The sequence below is a fragment of the Sebastes umbrosus genome, chromosome 17 (assembly GCF_015220745.1).
Source record: "Sebastes umbrosus isolate fSebUmb1 chromosome 17, fSebUmb1.pri, whole genome shotgun sequence".
Classification (NCBI taxonomy): domain Eukaryota; kingdom Metazoa; phylum Chordata; class Actinopteri; order Perciformes; family Sebastidae; genus Sebastes; species Sebastes umbrosus.
In genome coordinates this window covers 13614677-13639542 of record NC_051285.1, presented here as the reverse complement: position 1 = coordinate 13639542, position 24866 = coordinate 13614677, and the positions used below count along the sequence as shown (strand labels likewise).

At 40.4% G+C, this 24866-nt stretch overlaps 1 protein-coding gene across 5 annotated transcripts in view; it reads right to left on the bottom strand.

Moving 5' to 3' along the window:
• Positions 1–9876: 9876 nt before the first annotated feature.
• LOC119475507 (stAR-related lipid transfer protein 13-like) overlaps positions 9877–24866 on the bottom strand; it is a 66613-nt gene continuing 51623 nt past the window's right edge. For all 5 annotated transcript variants that reach the window (XM_037748287.1, XM_037748290.1, XM_037748291.1 and 2 more), the window contains 13 exons: positions 23316–23387; positions 22293–22374; positions 19985–20048; positions 17562–18886; positions 16698–16868; positions 16100–16259; positions 14995–15193; positions 14490–14703; positions 13840–13954; positions 13005–13256; positions 12526–12743; positions 11023–11199; positions 9877–10932 (listed from right to left, as the gene is read on the bottom strand). In XM_037748287.1, the coding sequence (XP_037604215.1) occupies positions 10815–10932; positions 11023–11199; positions 12526–12743; positions 13005–13256; positions 13840–13954; positions 14490–14703; positions 14995–15193; positions 16100–16259; positions 16698–16868; positions 17562–18886; positions 19985–20048; positions 22293–22374; positions 23316–23387 (3167 nt within the window). In that variant the 3' untranslated portion in view covers positions 9877–10814. The remainder of the gene's footprint in view (positions 10933–11022; positions 11200–12525; positions 12744–13004; positions 13257–13839; positions 13955–14489; positions 14704–14994; positions 15194–16099; positions 16260–16697; positions 16869–17561; positions 18887–19984; positions 20049–22292; positions 22375–23315; positions 23388–24866) is intronic.

The window sequence follows — 24866 nt, the reverse complement described above, 5'->3', positions numbered from 1 at the left end:
ACAAGAGAGAGTGATAGAGATGGGAAATGGAAAGAAAATGATTACAAAGCGGCATAACAACAGTTGCTGTCTCCTTCCACGCGTCAACTAATTAAGCAATTTCATATTATTTCAGTGAACAGATGACATTTTACAGAAGAAACATTTGATCAGTACGCTAATTGGCTGAATTGGGTTGAATCAAATGCTTTTCTTTTCTGCCATTAACTTTGTCAGTTTCTGAATGATTTTTCTCTGTTTATCATTGTTTTTCAAACATACAGTGGTACAGACATAACAACCTTGTGGCTATCATATTGTTATGATGGTTCTAATCAAGATTATAATTTATAATAATATCTTTTCAGTCATATGTTCTGCGGTCTTATTTTTTTGTATTGTTTTCTCTTGCTTTACAACACAAAAACATGAATCTTTAAAAGTTATTTAGTGTCATATTCAGCCCAACAGTGAGGCAAAGTCCCTCCCCTTCCTGTGGACCACCATGGGACCTTATTTCGGGTTCGGGTTTTCCCTAAACTGCGACTTTCTTGACTTGCAAAATTATCTTTTGAATAGACAAACATCATATGTGTGATTCGTGGCGCAATTCAAACGGGATCAAAAAATGATTTGTCTCTCGCCGTTGACTATAGTACATATGTTTTCTGAAATAAGGTCCCATGGTGGTCCACCAGAAGGGGCGGGACTTAGCCTCTCTATAGGTGCAGTTGCCTTTGTTTGTGAATTATCTGTATATTAAAATAAAGAAGCATAATAAAGCAATTCATTGTACAAAAATCAAGAAAATTACAGTCTTGAAAACTATAGAAACATGATTTGTATTAATAACAGAAGTAGAAATCTCTCCATACTGGCCATTTTTGTATCACTTGTTTGCTGCAAAAGAGACTTGATAATAGACTAGAAGACTTTAAGTCCACACTTTGAGGGCGTTTGACAAGATTTTCTTATTGGCTCCTTTATTTAGATCCTCTGCGATCTTGGGATTAAATACTTCCAACAAGCAGGTTCCCTCTCGCATTTGCTTGGCTACTCTGATACTGATGGAACTGCAGAGGACAATCCTCAAAGGACACCACAAAGTAGCTTATTAAAGTTTTAAAGATAAAGAGAGCCTATGTATCAGTCTGAAGGAGAGAGCGCCTGAGGGGAAAAAAAAAGAAGTCATCTTGATAAAATCTCATAACCTCAATATTGGTCATTGTCCTGTTTTAAGGATTACACACTCATCCGTGGGTTGAGAAGATTAGACCATCTTTGCTTTTATAAAATCCCTTTCAAAACCCCTCTGGATGAACTCAGAAGTGTGCAGCGATGAAGGGTTAAACAAGCCTCTTTTGTCTTTAGGAAAAGTTGACATTTTGGAACATATTCTTCTGAGTAAACTACGTCACAGTTCTTCATTTTCATTATCCAAATGGCGAGAGGCACCGTTTGTTTGTAGTAACACCCCCTTTGGTCTGGGAAGCTGCCACCAGGGATGAAGGAGCCAGTTCTTTTGACAGGGGTCACGACCTGGGATCAAGGACTCGGCTCTTTGACTGGGCTGGAACACGGGGGCTCCTGAACTGTGTTAGTGGCCATGAATAACCCAGCTGAGATGAAACGGGCACTTCAGCTTGATGGAAAAGCTTACGTACAGTACGCGGCCCTGACGGCTACCGAGTTTGCAAGGCCAGCTCTGAAAATGTGCACACAAGAGAGAACAGTGAACAATGTACAAACACATCTGCTTGTTAGCGGCACTCTGTTGTCAGTACACGTGACAGTGATCCAGTACGGCTCAATCTCTTCGACCCCACGGACCCTCAACCCCCTGATGAGTCAATTATTATGAAGCCGAGCATTGTTCAAACCCTCAGAACTTTATTAAAAATTCTACTCAAGATTTTCTAAAGATATCAAATCTGTCACGCTGAATTACTGCATAATCAGATGCACAACACAACCAGAATTTACTATGAGTTTAGACTCAATACAAAAGTGTGATATGCTGTAGCTTCAGAGACAGTGGGATTAAAATCATAATACTGAAAAAGTATAATGAAAAATATGTTCCCTATTCTTTGTATGGGGGAAATTAGTGAATTTAAAGGAAAGAGTTAAAGCCCCTATACATGCGTGGTACACATGGTGTCAAGACACTGTGGGGATGAGCACAAACGGTGAAAGTGCAGTCAATTACCACATACAGTGAAGGACCAATCAGGTACCAGCAGACAGACACAGTAAGCAACTAGCTGGTGAACAAAGTGGAGCATTTAGCAGCTGAAGAGACAGATATTTCCCTCAGGAGTTGGTGGAGACGGAGCGAAAAGAGAGTGAATATTGGACTCATTCATCAGGTGCCCAGAAGCATAACTTCAAATGAACGATAAATAGATTGCATGTTAGTGATATTTTGTTGTGATTTATGATATTTTAAGTGTAGAAAATAAAATCATACATACCATCACACTCTCAAAGATCTATATGGTGCTAAATGCGAGATTGGGAGCATTTCTGTCGGGATGGTGTTGTCAGCTGTAACCGCCGTCTAAATGCAGTGCAGAGCGGCGGCCGTGAGCTAGCCAATGGGGCACGCTCACATGCACTTACATGCACTAAAAGACATATGCGGCCGGCCCGGCTATGTAAACAAATCTTTTTTTTACAAAAATGGACATATATAATTTCTGGCTACCTGATTTGTTTTTGTGTAATAGACAACATATTTTTTTTTAATTCAGATGGTTAGAGGATTCTGCAAAATACCTTCAGAACAGCTGTAATTGTTGTATAACAACCTTCTGGGTTTTTCAAAGGTCGCTGGGTAATTATTTTTCAGAAAATCAGCCGCTTAGCTCTGTGATTCAAATAATAGGGACGCATGAGAGGCACAAACTCTGTTCTTGAGTGTTTGCAGGTGAAGCACCTGGGTCAATGATTTCTGAGAAACATCCGACAGACCTTTCTTACTGCTGACTCGGCAAAAACAGATGTAACACAAGAGACTATATTAGCGTTACTGTGGCTAAAGGTGCCCACTGCATGGCATAGAGTATACTGTATGGAGTAGTGTATGAATTATATCTTTGTCATCCCTGTCTTTTCTGTGGAACTAAACTCCATCCAAACACATTACAATGAGCACTACTTCACTGAATTTGCCCACATTGTGTTATATGATGATAACCCTGAATCTTGATTCAAATGTACAGCTTTTGTTGCTCTGAAGGTTTCTTGAGAAAGACAGTTTCACTGGGATGTACTGTGCTTCTGGTTAACAACAGCAACAATACTGAACTCCACATCTTGACACATGAGTTTTCCATGGTCATGCTCAAACTGTTTGCCATGAAACTAACAAATGTGACCTTGGTAACTTAAGTACATATGAAATACAGCAAAGTGAATGTATATACCACATCTGCACAGATATTTGTGCGTATATATCATGGCACAAAATGTGTTTTTTTTCATCTGATGCAGTCTGTGCAGCAGGGTTGAATACACAACACTCTAAAACAGACTTAACTACTAACAGGCTCCAGCTGTCGAGCGTATGCACTGAAATGAAGTGACAGATTTTGTTTTTCATATCCCGTCTTTTGAAACGTTTAACACAAGCTTCCACTATCTTTTTGTCATTAATTGTGCATACTTTCGGTTACAGTATGCCAATACCATTGCATACACTCAAGGATACTGTACACACACTACTGCCAACATGGTCTCATCAATAATTCATTCGTTGGATAATTTATTCATTAATGACCTTATCGTGGTTGTCTGGAAGAAGACAGTGGATTAGCCGGTCTCAGAGGAGATACATCTGTTTCCCCCTGTATGCCTCTCTCTCTCTCACTGCTCAGCTTTATAGGAGGAATGTGGTGCAGATAAAGAGCAGCAACATCCAAAGTGCATCACTATAAAATTCAGCTGAGTTCTTCGGATAGTGTGAATCATGTTGGTCTCTTTAATGAGATAAGAGATTTTTGCTTTCAAATCCTGCTATTTTGGTCCGTTAATTAGAGCGTTACATAAGCAAGGCCGGGTTAGGATCAGCCATCACTCCTACAATAATGTTCTTATATCTGTGATGGAGGAGAGAACATAAGAAAAATTAAAGGAAAGCAAGACTAAAAATGATTTCTAAAAGACTATACTACTGCATAGGCTATAGGCCTTTTTCTGCATTTAGAAATCATCGAAACCACTGAAGTTGTTCTTTCTTAATAAAAAAATATATTTAAGATATCTTTAAGTATATACTTTTTGTGCATACTGAGTTTATTTTTGTGACAAAAGTATTTATTATCAAATTATTATTTACTATAACATTTTTACTGTTTAATTTAATACAAATACTCACAACAACACAGACCAGAAACTTTCTTGCAAAGTATTAAAGGTGCTATTGATAACACTGATAACATTCAGCCACTAGATGTCGCATTCCCCTTCCCCCGTTCCATGACATTTACTTCACAACAAGTCATTGCCAGGCACTGACCATCAATCTCTGCCATTTTTCATTGTTTTCCACACTTACTGACGACGCAGAGATACCACGTGATACCAAAGTTGTTTTACTATTGGCTTACAGTGACAAGCCTTGTTAGAAGTGAAAACCAGACATTGGATGTCTTCCACAGAGATAAACAAAAAAACATTAATTTTTGCCCCTACAAAAGTTTTAAAATGGTTAATACACAAACATAATAATTGTTTTCAGGAAAAGCCATACTTTTATTCGGCACTTTTCTAAAGGCTCTGTGGATGTATTATTATTATTTTTTAAATATTCCTAAACATAAAAATGTTATCAATAAAAGCTTTAAGTGATGTAGGCCTATTGACTCAGTTAGACTTTTTAACAGTAACATGTAGCCTTTGTACAAACATACAGATACACAAATCTCACTTTTACACGTTTTTGTGTCTTTTGTTAATGTTGCTCATTGCTGTATCTATTATGTACAGCCCTTTTAGGCATGCTTTGTGATATTGGGCTATAATAAACTTTAACTTGACAAATATCTAACAAAACATACAATAGGCAATTAAAATTTAAGAAAATAGCCTAATACTAATATACAATATTATAGGGGTAGTAGGCCTATAATATGGTGTAATATAGGCCTACTACACTATACTACTACTACTAATATACCATATTATAGGGGTAGTATAGGCCTATAATATGGTGTAATATAGGCCTACTACACTATACTACTACTACTAATATACCATATTATAGGGGTAGTATAGGCCTATAATATGGTGTTTTATAGGCCTACTATACTATACTACTACTACTAATATACCATATTATAGGGGTAGTATAGGCCTATAATATGATGTAATATAGGCCTACTACACTATACTACTACTACTAATATACCATATTATAGGGGTAGTATAGGCCTATAATATGGTGTAATATAGGCCTACTACACTATACTACTACTACTAATATACCATATTATAGGGGTAGTATAGGCCTATAATATGGTGTTTTATAGGCCTACTATACTACTACTACTACTAATATACCATATTATAGAAGTAGTAGTAGGCCTATGTAGATTCTTGTTGGTGTTAACATGTTGTGCCATCTTTCCAATCTGCCTTAATTAGCCACTACCATGGCTATAAACTGGCTCTGTTATGTTCCATGATACTCCTAAAACCTTGGCCGCCATGTTTACTTTTGAGTTGTAGCAATTAGCATATGTACTCCTTCTCGGGGTCATAAATCAGTCAAATCTGAGCACACAAACATGAAACACATATTTTCAAAATGCAGTTTTACTTACACTTCCCAGGACTCCGGTGTCCATTGTGACTAAACGTCCATAAATCCGTTTAGAAATGACAGGAGAAAAAAAAAAGACGCTCCTTATAGCTCTCCAGAACTCGCCTGAGAATCACCACGTTTTTAACTTTTCTTCAGTATCAAAGTACTCTAGTGATAGATATCTGTACATTTATGGGCAAAATTGTCACCAGGAACTGTCCATAGCTAATTCGGCATACTTTTAACGGTGCCAATTTTTGCAAAAATGTGTGCAAATAGGCAAAACAAATAGCAACATCATACTATCTGTTTACATCCCTCAAAGCCCCAAATTATGGGAATTGTAGTTCTAAATGTACGAGCATGATTATCCCCTAAATCGAAGTAAAACCAAGAATATGCGAATAATAGGAGTTGCACACTCATTTATATAACTTTTTCATGTTGCACAGTATCAATAGTTTTCGTCAGTACTTTGATACGCTCCTCTATCCATTCCTGCACTTGCCCTGTGTTGAAAAGAGAGAGATGTAAAGACTTGTTGGACAGGTGTAGTAGCTGGACATGCACTTCCTGTTTCCTCCAGAAGAGGTCACCCTCAAATCCTTCTGCAGGGTCACCCTGCCTGAAATAACATTGATGATCTTAGAAATCCCTCTGCATTTTATCTGAATATATGGAGAGCCAGTACTGTCATATCAAATTAATAAAAAAAATAATTTCAATGTTTGCTGAGAAAATCTACCCTTCTGGAATAAGGTGGATTCAGTTGGGGGAAAATCAATGTTTGATTCACCTTGTCAGTAATCTTTTCTTTTTTTTTTTTCCACATAGTGTAATTTGCAACATGATGTTCCTCATTTGTCAGACCCCATGGAGTAGTGGAGGTGTAAAGTACACCCACAGTGCAGAGGAGAATTGACATTCATGAGCTGTAACAGTGTGCCCTACTTTATATAAATAAGGGGTAAAATGCAAAGGGAAAATCGTGTATAAATAAATAAATAAAAAATAAATGCAAAAATAAATTAATAAAAAAATGCAAACATAATTAAAAACATTAAAACAAATTAATACAAATGAATTCATAAATACATAAAAGGGAAAATTAAACAGAAGGGTAAATAAATAAGGAAATTAATACAAAGTTACATAAATAAAGAAGCAAATAAAACAGAAATATTAATTATGTCACATTTTATCAATTAATTAATGGCTACTTTTATTTGTAATATTATTTTTACTACATTTAGTGATATTTATTTATTTATCAAGTCATTTATTTTTAATTTTGGCAGGTTCCGTCCTCCATAGCGTAGTTGATGGACATGTACTTTCTGTTTCTTCCAGAAGAGGTCACCCTCAAATCCTTCTGCAGGGTCACCCTGTGTGAAACATCATTGATGATCTTATAAATCCTTCTGCATTTTATCTAAACACATTGAGAGACAACATATGTCATATCAAATTGCATAGTCCATGCCTTCGTAATTTCAATGTTTGCTTAGAAAGTCTACCTCTCTGGAATAAGGTGGATTCAGTTGGGAAAAATCAATGCTTGATTCACCTTGTCAGTAATCGTTTTTTTCCATAGTGTAATTTGCAACATGTTGCTCCTCATTTGTCAGACTCCATGGAGTAGTGGAGGTATCAAGTACACCCACAGTGCAGAGGATCATTGACATTCAGGAGCTGTAACAGTGTGCCCTACTTTCTAGATAAAAATCACTGACATGTTAAATGAGCTAGATGTTTCAGTCATCTCTGTGTTGTTACAAAAACTACCAGACACCCTGGCTTACTGGGAGAGCAGCGTCTGTGTTAAAACACCTCCACCGCCCTCTGTGAGAGTCCCCATCTAACACGGTTAAGTAGGTAAATGTGATTGAGTATTGATCCGAGCTGTGGAGGTTTAGTTCCCTACATCCGTCCATTGAAAGGACACAGAGGAAGAAGAGTGGAAATCTTCACAGGGAGAACCCCCTGATGACTCTTCATACAATCAAGTTATCTAAAAACATTTTGCATGGTAGATTCATTCATGACCTTCAGACTCCAGTGGGGCAACAGCACCACTCAGTGGACACAAAAGCACATAACAAGGACATTATTATGTGTGATATACACACATTTTTCAGACTTTTTAAAATGCTTTTTATCTGACCTTTTTTCTGACTTTTTTCTGTAATTTTCAAAAAAATTCCAGACTTTTTTGTGGAAATTGTTTCGCACGTTTTTGTATATTTTTTGTACATATTTCGGACACTTTATGCCAACATTTTTCAGACTTTAATTCAGGCATTTTTTTGGACTTTTTTTCAACATTTTCTTTTAATTATTTTTCGGACCTCTTCCAGTCCTTTTTTCCGAATATCTTCGAACATTTTTTTGACTTTTTTCGCACGTTTTTTGTACATGTTTTGTAAATTTTTCTGACATTTATTTTCATGCTATTATGCCTTGTAATATTAAAAAAAGAACATTTCCACATAATACAATGTTTTTTTTAATTCTTTAATTTTTTTATTCTGTTGTTTAGAAACAATGGTTCTGTTTTCTGTCAGAAATAACCACCCTGGTCTCAGCTACTCAGCTAGGTTTGGAGCCACTCCCCACACAGCTGAGGACTCACGTCAAAGTCACTCTCTCACCCTTTGTCTCTCTCATACACACATATTTACACAGACACACACAGACACACACACACATGCCACACCAGCAAACAGCATCCACGCAGGATTTTGGTGGCACTGTAGAGATATTGTATCATAGCAACACCATAGCAACGCCTACAGCCGAAAAAAAAACAAACTATAAAGCCAAGGCAGCGCCATGGCAGAGCAAGCTTTTTAGTCTGCTATTGCTTTAGTGGGATGGTGTGTCACATTTCAGCATATCAATATGATAGGAAACACCCTGAAAAGCTATGATGTTTATCTGCTGGCACAGAGAGCGTCGTATATACAGTATTTACAACACAGGCTGTACGTGTATCTAAAATGTAGATACACGGGCACATTCATGCACTCCCACACACACACACACCAACACACACAATTTCAAACATGCTTCCCAGAAGCAGTGAAATGGTCACATGTCTTAGACATTGTATAGCATGACAGCAAAAAAAAAGGTGGTGCAATATAAATCGATATAATAACTTTAAAATAACATTTAGATAATAATTAACACTGGAAATAGTGAGAGAAATAAACAGTGATATCCAACACAATGTATCTATAACAGCACATTTATGGACCCGGTGAATGTTTGCCATTTCTGTGATCCAGATCCCTCCTGTGCTTATTTTTCCTGTGCACTTTTCACAATATAATGCTGACATGTAGCCATACTGTACTGGTCCTGGTCATTCCCTGTTTTCAGAGCACTGGGATTTATGCATCTTTTATCTGTGGAAGGCTCGATCATAATCAAATGCATTTTATAAATGTGCATATTGAAGTGATATGTTCACAGCTTTGTAGGAGTATTAGTTTATACTAGGGCTGTCAAAGTTAAAGCGATAATAACGTGTTAACGCAAATTTGTTTTAACGCCACTAATTTCTTTAACACAACGCAACTTGTGATTTTGAGGCTATAGCATGCTCAGTTTTAAAGTTAGAGTGAAGATACTGGCATCATATGAAACTTGAAAACCTAAGGAATAACTTGTCGGGAAGGAGAAATGCTCCAATCTTATGCTAAATTTTGGGGAGGAAAAACTGTCATGGTCATTTTCAAAGTGGTCCCTTGACCTCTGACCTCAAAATATGTGAATGAAAATGGGTTCTATGGGTACCCACGAGTCTCCCCTTTACAGACATGACCACTTTATGATAATCACATGCAGTTTGGGGCAAGTAATAGTCAAGTCAGCACACTGACACACTGACAGCTGTTGCTGACTATTGGGCTTGAATTTGACATGTTATGATTTCAGCATATTTTTTATGCTAATTGCAGTACCTGTGAGGGTTTCTGGACAGTATTTGTCATTGTTTTGTGTTATTAATTGATTTTCAGTAATATACATGTCCATTTGCATAAAGCAAGTATATTTGCCCACTCCCATGTTGATAAGATACAAATCTCCCTTTAAGGTACATTCTGAACTGATAAAAATGTGCAATTAATCACAAATATTTTAATCAATTGACAGCCCTAGTTTATACATAAGAGATGGACAAAATAATTAAAAATTGTGGCTATTACATGCATAAGATGTCAATATCAGATATGTTGTTTATTTAATATCATTTTTGATTGACTGTGATAAAAGCATATCAGGGGTGAATGTGTCCTGCTTTTATTCAATAATGGATCTGAGAAGAAAAATTGTTATGAGCAGTTTCAATCCAATTAGTTGTATATATTCCACTGTAGAGATAGTGTTAAGATAGGTTTCTCAAAGTAATTGATACAAATACGTGTATTCTACTTTAAGTGCGAATAACTTTTATGCCATTTTTTACATGTTATAAAATCAGTTATAGTGATATCAAATTAAAGTGTTGGAGACGGCAACTATCTCGCGATCACGCCTTCTGGTGCTGGCTGTTTTATAAGGTCATCTGTTTTGCAAGATATTGGATTTCGTAGGCAAGGATTTTAGAGAATGACCCAGTATTAATAATATTCTCTGTCTGCACAACCGCATCCTTCCAATAATGCACAAGGTTATGATCCAATTATATGAAACATCAATGGCTATTCAAATGAAATCAAATAAGCTGTTTCATGTTTGGAATTGGAAACCAACGTCTGCTCCAAAATAGCACCGAAAATCATTATTTATGAGATAAATAAGTAGTGATATGTTGTTCTGCAGAATTGCTGCAATCCATGGCAAAAACTCTCTCCTTTCTCTGTGTGTGTGAATGACTGTAGCTCAGTACAGTATGGTACAGTAAACTCAGAAAAGACACTAAAGTCCACTGCCTGGATGATTCCCCTCCTGGGTTCACTGGTCCTCAGGTCCAGCCGCTCTCTGGCAGCGCGACCCAAGATAAAGCTGGATTTCTGTGTGTTCAGCTCTTGGCCTCAGTGCTCGTCTGATCCGGCGGCTGAAAAGAGGAGCGGATCCTCTGAGCTTCGTTAACACACAGGTGACCAAATGCTTTGTTGTACCATTCTGGAGATCTTCCCCTGTGACAAGAACAGCAAAATAACACACATTAATGATCACAGTGTTTACGAAAACCTTCATTATTGAGAGCACTAGAAGTCCGCCCACACCTGAGGTCCACTCTGGAGATATGCGTGAGCCTGGTCCTCCCAGTCCCACAGGGCTCGAGGAGGTACTGCGACTCCAACACCACCCCCCTCACTGCTCCCATGCGTGGGCTGTCGTCATGTTCGACGGAAACACACACCAGCGCACAGGAGCCCTTATACAGGTCTGTACGCCATGATCTGAGGGGGTGGAGAGAGACAAAATAGAGAAAAGTGGTGAGTTCAGTCAGGCATTTAATGTGGGAATGCGAGATATTGTTTGGTAACTGTTTTATCATAACTGCAACTAATAATTATTTTTATTGCTGACTAATCTGCAGATTATTTTCTTGATTAATCGATAAATTGCTGGTCTATAAGACATCAGAAACAATTTAAAATGACCATCACGTATCATCAGATGTCTTGTTTTGTCTGACAAAATACAAAAAAGTATTCGATTTACTATAATGCAAGCTGGAGTAAGTAAAGCAAATTCACACATTTCAGAACCTGGAACTGTCACGTGTTTGGTGTTTTTGCTTGAATAAACTTAGTAATAGCTGCCAATTAATTGTCTTTTGATAGACCTGATCCATTGGTTCCCAACCTGAGGGTCCCGACCCCCACTAGGGGTCACCAAAGGTTCACGGGGTGTCACGAGGTCTTCTTGATTTTTAGGGGTCAAAAATATACAGTTGTCCTATACCTCAGCATTTCATTCATTCCTTTGAAGAAAACTAAATGAAATTATTATTTTTATAGTTTGGATTTTTATTTAAGATATAAACAGGATAAGGGCACGGGGAAGACCTGAACACAATCTATATTCACAGAGCCTTCCCTCTCTGCTGAACAGCCTCGTCCTACATTAGAGAAGTACGCAGTTAAAACAACCAAAGAGCTAATAGAACAATGGCCAACGTCAGGGAAAAGAAAACGCTGAATTTATCAAAAAAAGAAGCTTATTAAGTATGAATGATTGTTAAAAAATAAAAAAAAATACATAATACAAACAGAGAACTGTATTAAAATTTCCTAAAAAATAACATGAAAACTCATCTCTGATGCAATATTCACAGGAAATAATCAGCTCAAAATTCATCCAAATCGCTTGTTTTACACAAACGTCCTTCAGTTATTGGGTTCACTACTAATTTATTAATTATAGTTTATCAGCTGTTCTGTGCTGTTATTGTTGTGCATTGAATATAATATAAAATGTCCATAAAATATGTCACTTAGTTAGGGTTGTCAGTTTACTCAATGATAGAAAAGGGGTCCCTTAAGGAAAAAGGTTAGGAACCACTGGTCTAATCAACCAATCGTCTTTTTATACAGTATGATATTTTAGAATTGTTATTTTAAGGAATATTTTAGCAGGTTGTTTTGAATAGTAATAGCCATCGTAAAAGTAACAGATATACAAAATACATGTTGTGAGCTGCCCATTCTTTTCATATCCTGTTGGTAGATAGATAACAAATCACACAAAGCATGCAAATTTGTAAATTCATGAATCCTGACCTTAGTACCACGTAGTCACAGCTGGGTTGAGGCGCCATATTGTGGCAGGAGTACTGGTACACGTCTGTCTGTTTATCCAGCGTCTCCAGGACCTTCTCCTGCTGTAGCTCAGTCTGCCACAGGTGGCGCTCTCTCATCAGCCGCTGCAGCACCTCACTGGGAGTCGCCAGCACCTCGACACACGCTCGCCAACGCCTCAGAGGGTTACCGTCTCCCACCTTACACACATCATGGGGGTTCGATTTATTGTGACAGTGTACAAAAGGGATTCATACCGTATCTGATCATGTATAATTTGAAAATGTATGTGAGTGAATTTTCTTTTAATTTCCTATTTTTTGTCTCACTAAACAAGCTAAACAAGTAGTATAATAATTTCAAATGCATTTATGAAGATGCTGATATTCCCTGTTTTCTGTTCTTTCTTTCCTGCTGCTCTCAAAATCCAATGATATTCCAGAAATTCAATGACCACATACCTTTTTAAATGCCAGTTCTGTATGGTCAGTGGTGGAGCGAGACACCCAGCCTTTGCTCTTATCTTTGGCCTCTTCCAGCAGGTTCTGGACCAGCCTCTCTAGGTGCGTGTGATAGGATCCCTCCTCGTCCTCCTCTTCCTCGTCCACATCCACCTCCTCCTCGTGAGCCTTGCCCAGCTCGTCCAGCGGGGGCACCATCAGCTCAGCCTCCATGTAGGAGTTGCGAGACTGGGTCACCATCTCCTCTGGGATCTGGGGGGAGCAGCCAGAGGACGTGCATCACTTCACATCGCTCCACATCAGCCCAGGCCTAAGTACTACCATGTCTAAAGCAGAAAATAGACCTTGTGCAATTTGATTGGGTTGTCCATTTGCCTTTGGAGTAACAGCATATGCACTGAGATGACTGATGATTTGAAAACATGTCATACCAGCTCCTTTTAAGTTTTTTTTGTACAAAAGTGGAACAGTTTAATATCAAATGACGGCATCTGCAAGATTTCACAGACCAGAGGAAAACAAGCAGTAAGAGCTGATCTGAGGTCTGCTGTACAGCTGCAGTCTATGAGAGCTATTTATCTCTCAGAACACTTGAATTACAATATGCTGAAAGGTTATTATGACATTTTTGCCCAATGATGCTAAAGATCTACTGCCTACTGCCACTTTAATGTCACATATTAAGACGTGGTCGTGCATTCAACACAATGATTTGCACAACTTATGTCAGTCATTTATACTTTTTTGCTCTTATGGAAACAATCCTAAAAAGTAGCAGTTAACCCGTCATATATGGATAATATATAATCACTCAAATACTGCTGTAAGTCCTGACCTGAAAGAGACGCTGGCACTCAGTGATCATGTGAGACAGGCCCTGGGTGGCCGCCAGGTTCTCGCTCAGGTCTTTCTGATCGGGGCGGCCCGTGGTGTACTTCCTCTGGATTGACCTTGGGGAATACAAATTATACAGAATATAAATCATGTGAGCATTTACATAGACGGACATAAGAATGTACTTGTTGAGGTAAAAGTTTCTATCATAAGGAGTTCTTATACACAAATAAAGCGAGAACCTTGATTTTGTCATGGTGGCAAATTACATAGAGGGAAATAGGACACCATGATAATAATTATACAGTAGCAGTAGTAAGAGCTGTTTTCTATTAACTATTCACCTTTATTTACATTTTAATGACTATATAAAATATTTTAAAAACAAAAAGAAAGAAATGTAACGAATAATGTGGCGTTAAATTGAATCTAAAATCACATAATCAGGATAGAATCTTCTCTTAGACCCCATGTTGTCATTTATTTTGCACGGCCAACGCTATTTTCCCCAGATTAATCACACACAATGCTTCATTGATCCAGTCCCTGCAGCTCGTCGTAGTGGTGTCAACCCAGTTGTTCACTATAACAACACACTCGTTGCGATTTTCAATGTGAGCATCAGTGTATTTCATCGGCTCGTGAATGCACCTTGGTGACAGCACCTCGTTCTTCAGTATGCTGAGGTGGAAGAGCGAAGGTCCCAGGCAAACGGCCAGGTTCATCGGCGTCATCTGGTTCTCTTCCACCAAGGAAGTGACATCACGCAGGAAGTAAAGCAACGCCTGCAGAACCTCCCTGTTTTCATCCGGCATCAACAAAATAGCCGCTCTGACGGCCTGCAACCTCTGCTCCTTTGGGACATCTGAAGGGAAAAGAAAAGAGGAAGTGAGGAGGAATAAGTCGCAGTCCCCAACATCCCATCTTTGATGTAGTCTTCTAGTATTCATATGTACATTTCATAAACATAAATCATACATACAGTAAGTAGCTAAAAATGAACTTTTTATTTGATGGTAATTAAAGGTGTCCCGAATTCTATACATTTCATGATAATAATAAAAAATCACATTTGTGATAGTTTGAAACAGACGACACAGTGTGCTGATCCTCTGAGACAGATGACTTCAGCATTCATAGCTCTGAGGCGACTTACACTGGTAAATATGCAGGAAGGTTTCCCCCAGCTTGCTTGTTAGCAGAGGCTCTGGCAAGTCTCTGAAGAACTGCTTGACCATGTCGGCCACGTCGTAAGCCGACTGGTCCTCGTAGCTCACAGAGTCGGGGGACAGCTCACACTGCTGCCTCAGAGCCTGAATACGAGACTTCACGCCAGATTTGCGGAACAATCCCACCTGAGACGGGAAGGAAAGAAGAGTCAGACAAAGCCAACAAGGACGATGGAAAAGACACAAAGGCAATTTGCTCTATGTCGGCTGCCTCATATTTGAAATTTAAAGGGGACTTATTATGCTTTTGTGCTTTTTCTTTTTCCTTTAGTGTGTTATATAGTTTTTTTGTGTGCATGTAAAAGGTCTGCAAAGTTACAAAGCCCAAAGGGAGTTCCTCTCCACCACAGAAACACTGCTCCTGAACTGCCTGAAACTCCTTGCTTAAAGTCCTGCCTTTTCTTCCGTAGCGTGGTGATGTCACCAAGTAACACAGCTGGTTTGGAACGCCCTCAAACAAAGCTAGTTAGAGCGGAGCTGGAGCAGAGTCTAAAGAGTTTTGTTCAGTTCACCCACCCCAACAGATCGGGCCAGCTGACCAATCAGGGCAGACTGGGCTTTTTAGGGAGGTGGGCACGAGCTCAAACAGAGTGTTTCAGTCAGAGGGTGAAAAGAGGTGCTGCAGCACAGCCGGTATGAGAAAAGTAAAGCGTTTTTTGAACATTAAAGCATGTAAACAATTTCTAGTAGAAGCCCAAAATACAAGTATGAACCTGAAAATAAGCACAATAGGTCCTCTTTAAACAACCAGCATTAGCACCAGCAACCAGGTACTGCTTTTTTGTGAGGCATCACAAGCCTAAACTGTTGGAAATTACTGGTTATTACATTTTATAAGCTCATCATATTTAATATAAAGTGTACTAGTAAAGTAACTAGTAACTGTAGGTGTCAGATAAATGTAGTGGAGTAAAACGTGCAATATTCCCATCTGAAATGTAGCGAAGTAGAAGAACCATAGTATCCTGACATGGAAGCCCTACGGTCAGAGGAAATGCACAGATTCTTGTAAATGCTTTTTTCCTCTCTAACCTGGTCCAGACAGTGTGTTCGGAGGTGGCCGAGGGCCTGCTGTAAACACAGAGGGAGCGGAAAACCACAGCGCTGGACATGGATGATGAGGGGAACGCCAAACACACTCTTCTCTTTGTAGTCTGGCACCTTCATGCGCTTCATAAACTTGGGCACAGACCTGGGAGCGATAGACAGAAAACAATTAGGGAAGTGTGTGGGAGAAAGAGCGGCCTGTGCTTTCATTATCTTTCCCTTCATGTACATGCTGGTCAACAAGAATTTCCCTCTCGGGGATAATAAAACCAAACATGAGTGATCGTTAACAACACAAGGATGTGCTTGTGTTTGCGGATCACGGCGACTGTTGGCTTGTGGTTGTGCGTCTGAGAATCTGGAGTCAGGTTTTTGATTTTATTCATGAATGAACCCATCGTAGCAGCCACTATCAGTGTAGTAGATGAAGTAGGTTTTGTGTTAAACTGTCACACACATACAGATCAGATCACACCTTGTAAATTCCCCTGAATTATGAATGAATGCATGAAATATGAGCCACACTGAAGAGAAGAGGAGAGAGACATATGGACGATGTGTGTGGCTGTGAGCGTACACCCACCATGTCCATCCATGTTTATTAGACATTGAGTATTTCTCCATGATGGCGGTGAGGCGAAGCAGTGAGAACTTCTGCAGCAGGCTGAGCTGGCCCGCTGATTGGCTGCTGATCTGCAGTGAAGATGCTGGCTGGTTGAGATGATCAGAGGTTCTGAAACTGGGCCATCGTAGACTGGGATGGGGAGAAAATACCGGTAAAGAATGAGAGAGACATTGTGATTCAGTCAATGTAAAAGCCCTAAAGGATAATTACAACTTGGGTGTTATTATCTTATCATTGTTTTGACCATATTTCCTAACTGTAATAAAAACAAACGATAAAAAAGACACACACATCCAGTGTCCGATAGAATGGGCGCTGGATCAACGAAATATCTAGCAGAATTAAAACAGATAGATCCTGTACAGAAAGTCATCATCTTAAATACCCATAATGCATCTACAAGTACACTTGACATACCACACCTGTTGCAAATAGTCAGTCAAATATTAAATATCCGTACGAAAATATATTTTATATTAAACATATGCACCGATAGTATATCAGGGCTACATATATAATACTGTATATCTAAAGTACAGAAAGCTTCATAAAGATGATGATGGTGGTATATAAAAGGAACAGTTCCACAGTTTTCCTGTGCAAAGAAGGATTATTATTGATCTTCTCTTTTGGTTTTTACCTCCAAATAAAGTGGTTTAGATGATCAGGCTTTACTGTTGGCTTGTTAACAACCTGCCTGACTGTCTGACCGCTCGTTTCTTGCCTTGTTGGACTTTGTTGTAGCAACGTCGGCGTGCTCCAAGATCTCAGCAATCACTTTGGAGAGTATACCGTTATCATAACCCCTGAACAGCTACTCACCGTGGTCTCGTCAGCGAGGCCCCGACTCCAGAGTCCCGCCTCTCCCGACTGGTTCCTGTCGAATCGGTGTCGTTCAAGGAGACCCCGTCTCTCTCGCCTTCACTGGGGGTGGTCCTGCCCTCCCCGTCCTCCTCCACCTCCCCCTCCCCCGTATCACCCTCAGGCAGAACACAGCGGCTCCAGTGGTCAACTATTTGCTGCAAACCGCTGACGTGCTGGATGATGTCGTCTAGGTGAGGGAACAGGTTGTCCTCTTTCTCTAAGTCCTGCAGGTCTCCTGTGCTGGCGTAAAGGTGGGAGCCCGGGACGTTGTCATAAACGCTCACCCTGCTGCCCCGTGGAGCTCCAGGACAGGGGGGCTTGGACAGAGGTTTACCAGACCAGGGCTCACCCATGCCATTGTTGTGTGGAGAAGTTTGGCCCCGTATTCGGACACCATTGTTCCCGTCACCAGGGGACGGCGCCAGGCTCTCTATGGATAGAGCTTTTGGAAAGGTGCCTGGTTTATGGTCTTTGGGGATGTGAATGAGGAGGTTTTCATATGAGTGAAACTGGTTTCTACCAAACTGGCTCTGTCCTTCAGTCCTCTTACCTTGAGAAGGCAGCTCCATATCCTCCAGATACATGCTGCTTCTCTTGCTAGCAGTGCGCTGTTTTGTACACACAGTGGGCTCCATCACACTGGGCGCCACAGTCTCACTGCTGGGGCTCACGCTCACCGCTGATTGGTCTTTACAATCATTGGTGAGGCAGACAGAGGAAATGTCACCATCAGTTTGTTGAGGGCTCTGTTCTAGTTGGCTAATGGGAGTACACTGGAGTATCTGCAGCGCGAGAGGCTCCTCGCCATGTAACACCGGCCCACTGATGACCAGCGGCGGCCTGCGACTTGTGCTTTTCCGCTTCGACGACGACGGCCCCCAAGTGCGCATTACTTCCATGCGACGCAAAAAATCTTTGGCTTTACTCCGCCCTCCTTGCCCACATCGACCGCTCTTGATAGGCAGGGAGTTGTAGTGTGAGAGATCCCTGGGCGGTTGGTAGGAAGCGGAGAGAGACGCCATAGATATAGAGTCGGGCATGGCGGAGGCAGAGTCCTCGCTGTGCAGCGAGGAGATCTCTGCGATCTCCTGCTCGCTCAGGTCCGTCAGCACGCTCTCACTGCTCACTGTGCTGTGCAGCAGACCATCCCCCTGACCAGTCGGGCTGCTGTCATTGGTGCTGTCCAACAAGAAGTCGTGCAGGCGAGACCAACGTTGGCTGCTCCACTCGAACGTCCACCTTTTACTGATAGCCAACGGGTCATCTTCATCGGAGTCATCACCCTGTGGAACAATAAAGGAGGTATTACGGGGTCAAGAAAATTGCAACACAAAGAGTTACAACATAAGAGTTATCATAGGATTTAGATTATCTGTTGTGTTCAAACTAGGGGTGTAAGAAAATATCGATACACATGGGTATCTCGATATTATGTTTAGCGATACTGTATAGATTCTTCAAAATGCTGTATGACCTGTGGTGACCTCTAGGATAATCACAGCTTCGTGAAATTTTACAGCCACAAACTAGAGACCTAGGACATTCAGAGGATGGATGGCTTTCCTAGCTATACTGATGATAAGGGGGTTTCTGAGCAGTTTACATAACAGAAGTGCTCGCCTTCCAATCACTGAAAAATCCAATTCTTGCAGAAATCTCCAAATGTCAAAAGTTTTTGATACCAAATCACAGCATGGCTTTTTCTGTGGTGTTCCTCAAGGTCTTGGTGTCTTAATGTGGTATTTTGGAGGGATTATTTATCATTTTTATCAATCCTCGAATGGTAAAAAATGGTTAAATTTAGCACCAAATCTGTGTAACAAATGGCATCAACTCCAAAATTGCTGCAACAATTTATGAGACATAATAGAGCATGGGAATGACCATCATATACTTCTATCATAATGTTCTAAACCCTTACACATTTTCACATTTTATTTTAATTAATTCATTCATATTTATGACTAGAACAACTTGACACACAATGCTGAGCTGCATGTTGAATTAATCTTCAGGTTCCCAGCTTTCAGATGATGTACAACACTTCTGTGTGACATCTACTGTTGACCTGCTATCTCCCCCTAAACACCCCCTGTACCCCCCTAAAAAAGACAAAAACGGGTCTATAGTGGGTCTCAGAGGGTTAAATCAACTGGACCAAACACACTAGAGATAATCAACATCAAATCAAATGGTGACATTTGCATCAGATGTACACTGACCAGACAAACACAGATTCTATGACAAGTAATGAACAAAAATCAAACTATAAAATCCTCCACAAAGATATTGTGTCTAATCATGACAGCCGACAAAGCATCAGCAAGTCAATAACAAAGAGTTTGTTAAGATGCTGTTTTTCAGGTAAAAGAGTGTCTTACTTTCTTCTTGGGGTGGCTGACATCCAGTTTCATGGAGGCACACTTGTTCAGAGTATTTAGACGTCTGCAACATAAACACACAGTCAGATAAACGTGCTAGAGCTGGTAGGTTGGATATGTTCTGTAACTCTCTCATTTTCACTCTCTTATCCCTCGCTGCCACTGTCTCCTTTTCCTTCTGATGTTTTCTGACTCTATCTTTCCTCATTACACTCACTCTATTCCTTTCTCCTCCCTGTCGTTCTCTGGCATCACCCCGCTGAGACTGATCTTCACCCTCAAGGAGCACATCTGCCCCCGAAACACAGCCGGCTCCTCCCCTCCACTTCTCTCCTTCCTCCCTTCATCTGTCACCCATCTCCACCCCCCCTTCCACTTCCATGATCTGGAGCACTGCAGGCAACCTCCTTTAACCAAAACATCTCAGTGCAGTCTGCACCCATCCCTCCCAGCCACTTTCTCCCCCACTTCTGCGACTCAGGGGATGTGAACAGCGGCTGGTTCCAAGGGTGGTGTCACTGTTGGTGCCTTTCAAGATCATTAAAAACATTGTTTTGGGGCTCGTGACCTCTGTCATTTGAAAGATTTCAGCCTCTAAATAGCACACTGAGAAATCCTCTTTTGTTCACTTGTTTACTTTCTTTGTCCTCTCATACAAACAGACAGGGGATTGTTTGTTGCTACATATAAACCAGGAAAAAATAGGAACCAGCAAGCTGTCATATCAACTGTCTTTCTTGCTGTAAGTAAACATTCGAGTTGGAAAATATACAGATGGAGCCACTGTAGCCTCCACACCCTGTATTTCTGCTGCAGGATGGTACAAACTATTCTTCCTGGTTGAATATATCCATAAAGATTTAGAGTCTATGCTCCATACACTATGTAGTATAGCAAGCATATACTGTAGCAGTATATCTAAAATGTAAACAGTTCTGGAACAAGACTCGGTCAAAACCGAGTATATGTTATATATACTGTTATATATATATTTTGGGTTCATACCGCAGTAACGAGGTGTGGCTTGCTAAATACAGTCAGTGAAATGGCACTGTATGTGAATACAGCTCGCCGCCGGGTGATGTTATGAACCCAGTAACGACGGCGTTTGGTTTTCTGACATATCTGGAACTTCCACAACATTTACAAAGCAGCAACAGTGGTTATTTCTTCCATGGCTGATAGAGGAAATTGAGGAAAGAGCGGCAAAAATTTGCTTCGCGCTTGATGTGAATACACAATGACACAATACAAAGCGTAATGTAAGCAAACATAAACAATAGCACATGCACAACAACAGCACTATGTAATGATACATTGAACCGCTGACACGCTCCCCAGAAAACTTAAACAAAGAACTGTTCTGCGCCTTTTCATTTTGAAAGAGCAACGACCATTGAGGAAACTCCAAGAGTCGGCCGACCAAATTCTGTAACTTCATCATTCAGTCACTCAGTGGTAGACTTTTGTGTTTGTAGGGCTGGCCCTCTGCGGTCCAGCCAAAAAGAGTGATGCACGAACAAAAGGGAGCTCATTATGAGTGTGTTTTACAGCTTCTGAGACAGTTCTCAGGGGGTGTGAATCGTATTCTCTCACAATATAGCTTTTAGGAATCACTAACGCTATAATTACCACACCCAACATTTTGACTTAAATCTAATGACTTTTCGGTGACTAAAACTGGACTGAAACATTTTGAGTTGTCGTCAACTAAAACTATGAAGGATAAAAATGACTAAAATGTGACTAAAACTAACAAGCATTATCGTCTTAAGCCTAAGACTAAATCTAAAATAGCTGCCAAAATTGACACTGAATGGAGAAGAGGGGTATTATGGTGCGAGCCGGGAAAACTTCAATGAGAAGAGAGGAACGGGAGATGTGAAACAAAAAGATCATAGAGGTGCGCGAAGGGACTTAAAACACACATTCAAAGCCATCTGGTAGAATATACTGGCATCCCCTCACTCCTTCCCCTTCACCCATCAGCCCCCCTTTTGTGCCCCCTGAGGGTCTCTGCTCTTTGAATGGGAGATCAGAGCGTGGCAGAGGGGAGGGGAGGTGGCCAGATCAAAGCCTGGGCTGTCTGAGCGTGAGACAGGGATGGGGAGTTCATTAGGGGTCGGGGTCAGACATCTAATGATTAGCGGCTAGCGCCAGGCCGCAGGGACAAGTACAGAACCGAGGGGGGGACGAGATAAGGAATCTGTCATCTTACTGCTGTTAAATGTGCACACCATAGTGAGGTTTGCATGTGTATGGTGGGTGTAGAAGTGTACAGTATGAACATGTGCGTTTGTGTCCTTACCGACATAGAGGCTCTACCAGATCCCGGTCCAAAAAGTCGTGATCCCTTTTCACAGAGGAAATGTCAATTGGAAACTGGGAATCTGTAAGAGAGGAAGAAGAAAACGAGAGAACAAAAGAGTGTTGTTAGTTAATGACTGACAGGAGACAGCAGTTTTCTCTGCCGGTTGACCGTTAATGAAGTCTGTGAAGCACGGCGCAACTGCCGTTAACACCTGTCATCTGCTTATGAAGTTTACAGAACAAACACACACATTTTTAAACCCCAAAAATAACTCCACACAATGCCAAAATGACTCAAGCCTTTTATTTTGGTGATTCTCTGTATGTGTGTGGTGGCAGCCTGCAGGCATCATGTGCACCCAGGAGCAGCCACAGAGGCCGGCATCCATAACCCCACATTACTGGAGCAGTTCTCAGCGCAGCGTGTGTGTGTGTGTGTGTGTGTGTGTGTGTGTGTGTGTGCTGCTAAAGCAGGACTGCTGGATTTTAAGAGCTACTTCGTAGATTACTGGGGCCATTTCCTGTTTGTGCCTTAACTGTATGAGACCCGATGATCATCACATGAGTGACCGCCTGCAGGATTTCCACAGAGGTGGAGAGAGATGGAAGGAAGGAAAGAAGGAAGGAAAGAAGACTGAATGAAAAGCAAGAAAGAAAGAGATAGTAAGAAAATGAAGGCTGGAGAAAGGTGGAAGAAAGAAGAGAGAGAGAGAGAGAGAGAGAGAGAGAGAGAAGCTGTGAGAGTCCCAGCAGTGATAACAAGGCCTTTCCCATGACCCCTCCCTCTGGACAGGAACGGAAGCCTGGAAATAGAACGAACGCAGCGGCCCAGAAGACGAGGATACGAAGACGGAGGGATGGCAGAAAAAAAAAGGGGGAAATAGAGATGATGGAAAAAGTAAAACAGAGAGAAGCAGGAGTGAACATAAGGAGAGATTTGAAGGGGAAAGTCTTTGTGTGAAGGCAACTGGGTAAATGCTGAACTACTGTGTGTGTGTGTGTGTGTGTGTGTGTGTGTTACCTTCATAGAGCTGGGCGTACTGTGGAAATCCCGCTGCTCTAAGCCAATCACAAGCCTCCTTAGCCTCAATCTCTGTAAAACAAAGAAAAAACAGCAGAGGCATGTTTAGTACACACATCAACATATTGATTATATGGATTTTACCCTGTAATATGAAAACACATAATATCACATCATTTTTGCAGAGGAGAGTCCCCACGTTATTGAATTTCCCTCTCAATTCTAGTGGACTGATGTCTTTTATATGCCCAACTTCGTGTGCAGTGCTCATTATTTGCTATGTAAAGAAAAAAGAAGTCAAAAGACGGAAGTAAAGAGCATAATGAGCATTTTTAGCATACGCTGGAGGAACACCTCAGAGAATTACATTTTCCTCTGGGAATTCACTGGAATGATGAGATTGAGAAAGCTGGAAGTGAGCCAGCAAGGGACAAAGAAAAAAACGTTCACACAGTTTAACATTACACATCCTGCACTTTCAAACGATATCCACTCAGATAAACCAGCACCAGCAGTCAGATTTCAGCCGTTAATGCATCAGTTTAACAGGCCTTACACATGGCACCACACCCCATTAGATGCTGCTGCCGCCAGCGCCGCGAGACGTTTTACAGGCGTTAGTTTTACTACTTTTTTCCGCCAGCATGTGTATTGCTCACACTGCTAAACTCGTGCGCTGTTCATGTATGTGTGTGTGTGTGTGTGTATACGTTCTCTTTATGAGCACACACTGATTAAACTGCTCTGCAGAGCTTTGTGCTGACAAAGACATTTGAATGATGTTGTCACATGATATTTTTAAAGGTAAAATGTTTAAAAAAAATAGAGCAATGTAAAAGATATAATATATACACAAACATTTACATACGCACAAACGCATTTACACCTATACATGCTAGGGCTGGGTGATATGGAGAAACTCAAATATCACAATATCTTTACCAAATACCTTGATATTGATATTGCAACGAAATTGTAGGGTTGCTTTTACAAAATATTTACACAATGAGATTTTTGATAATCATCAGTAATGTGGACTTAATGACTAAGTGGCAAGTAATAGAACAGCTATTACAGTCAAATTACATCACTTTACTGTAATGCAGCCTTTTAAGCCAGGAAAGGACACCACTTATGCCATATTACAATATCCAAAATCGAAGACGAAATCTAGTCTCATATCACGATATCGATATATTATCGATATATTGCCCTAAAACATACACACACATATGTTAAAAAACTGTGCAAGAGAGGGGGAAGCTTAGGGTTTGTAGGAAGACATCTAAAAACTCAAAGAAAGATCAACCAAATTACATAAATTATAAATAATGAAAGATGGATTACCAGGCCATTTCATGACAAAGTAAGCTTTTTGAAGTTCAAAATAATATAAAGTTCCACACAAAGTTATTAAATATAATACAATAATATCACTCTCGTCAAAAAAAATACCAACAGCAACATTAGTTCTGCATCATTCAGCAGTCGCTGCCCTTATCTCATACCTCTTTCACTTTCCTCTTTCTCTCTCACTTGTCTCATTGACTC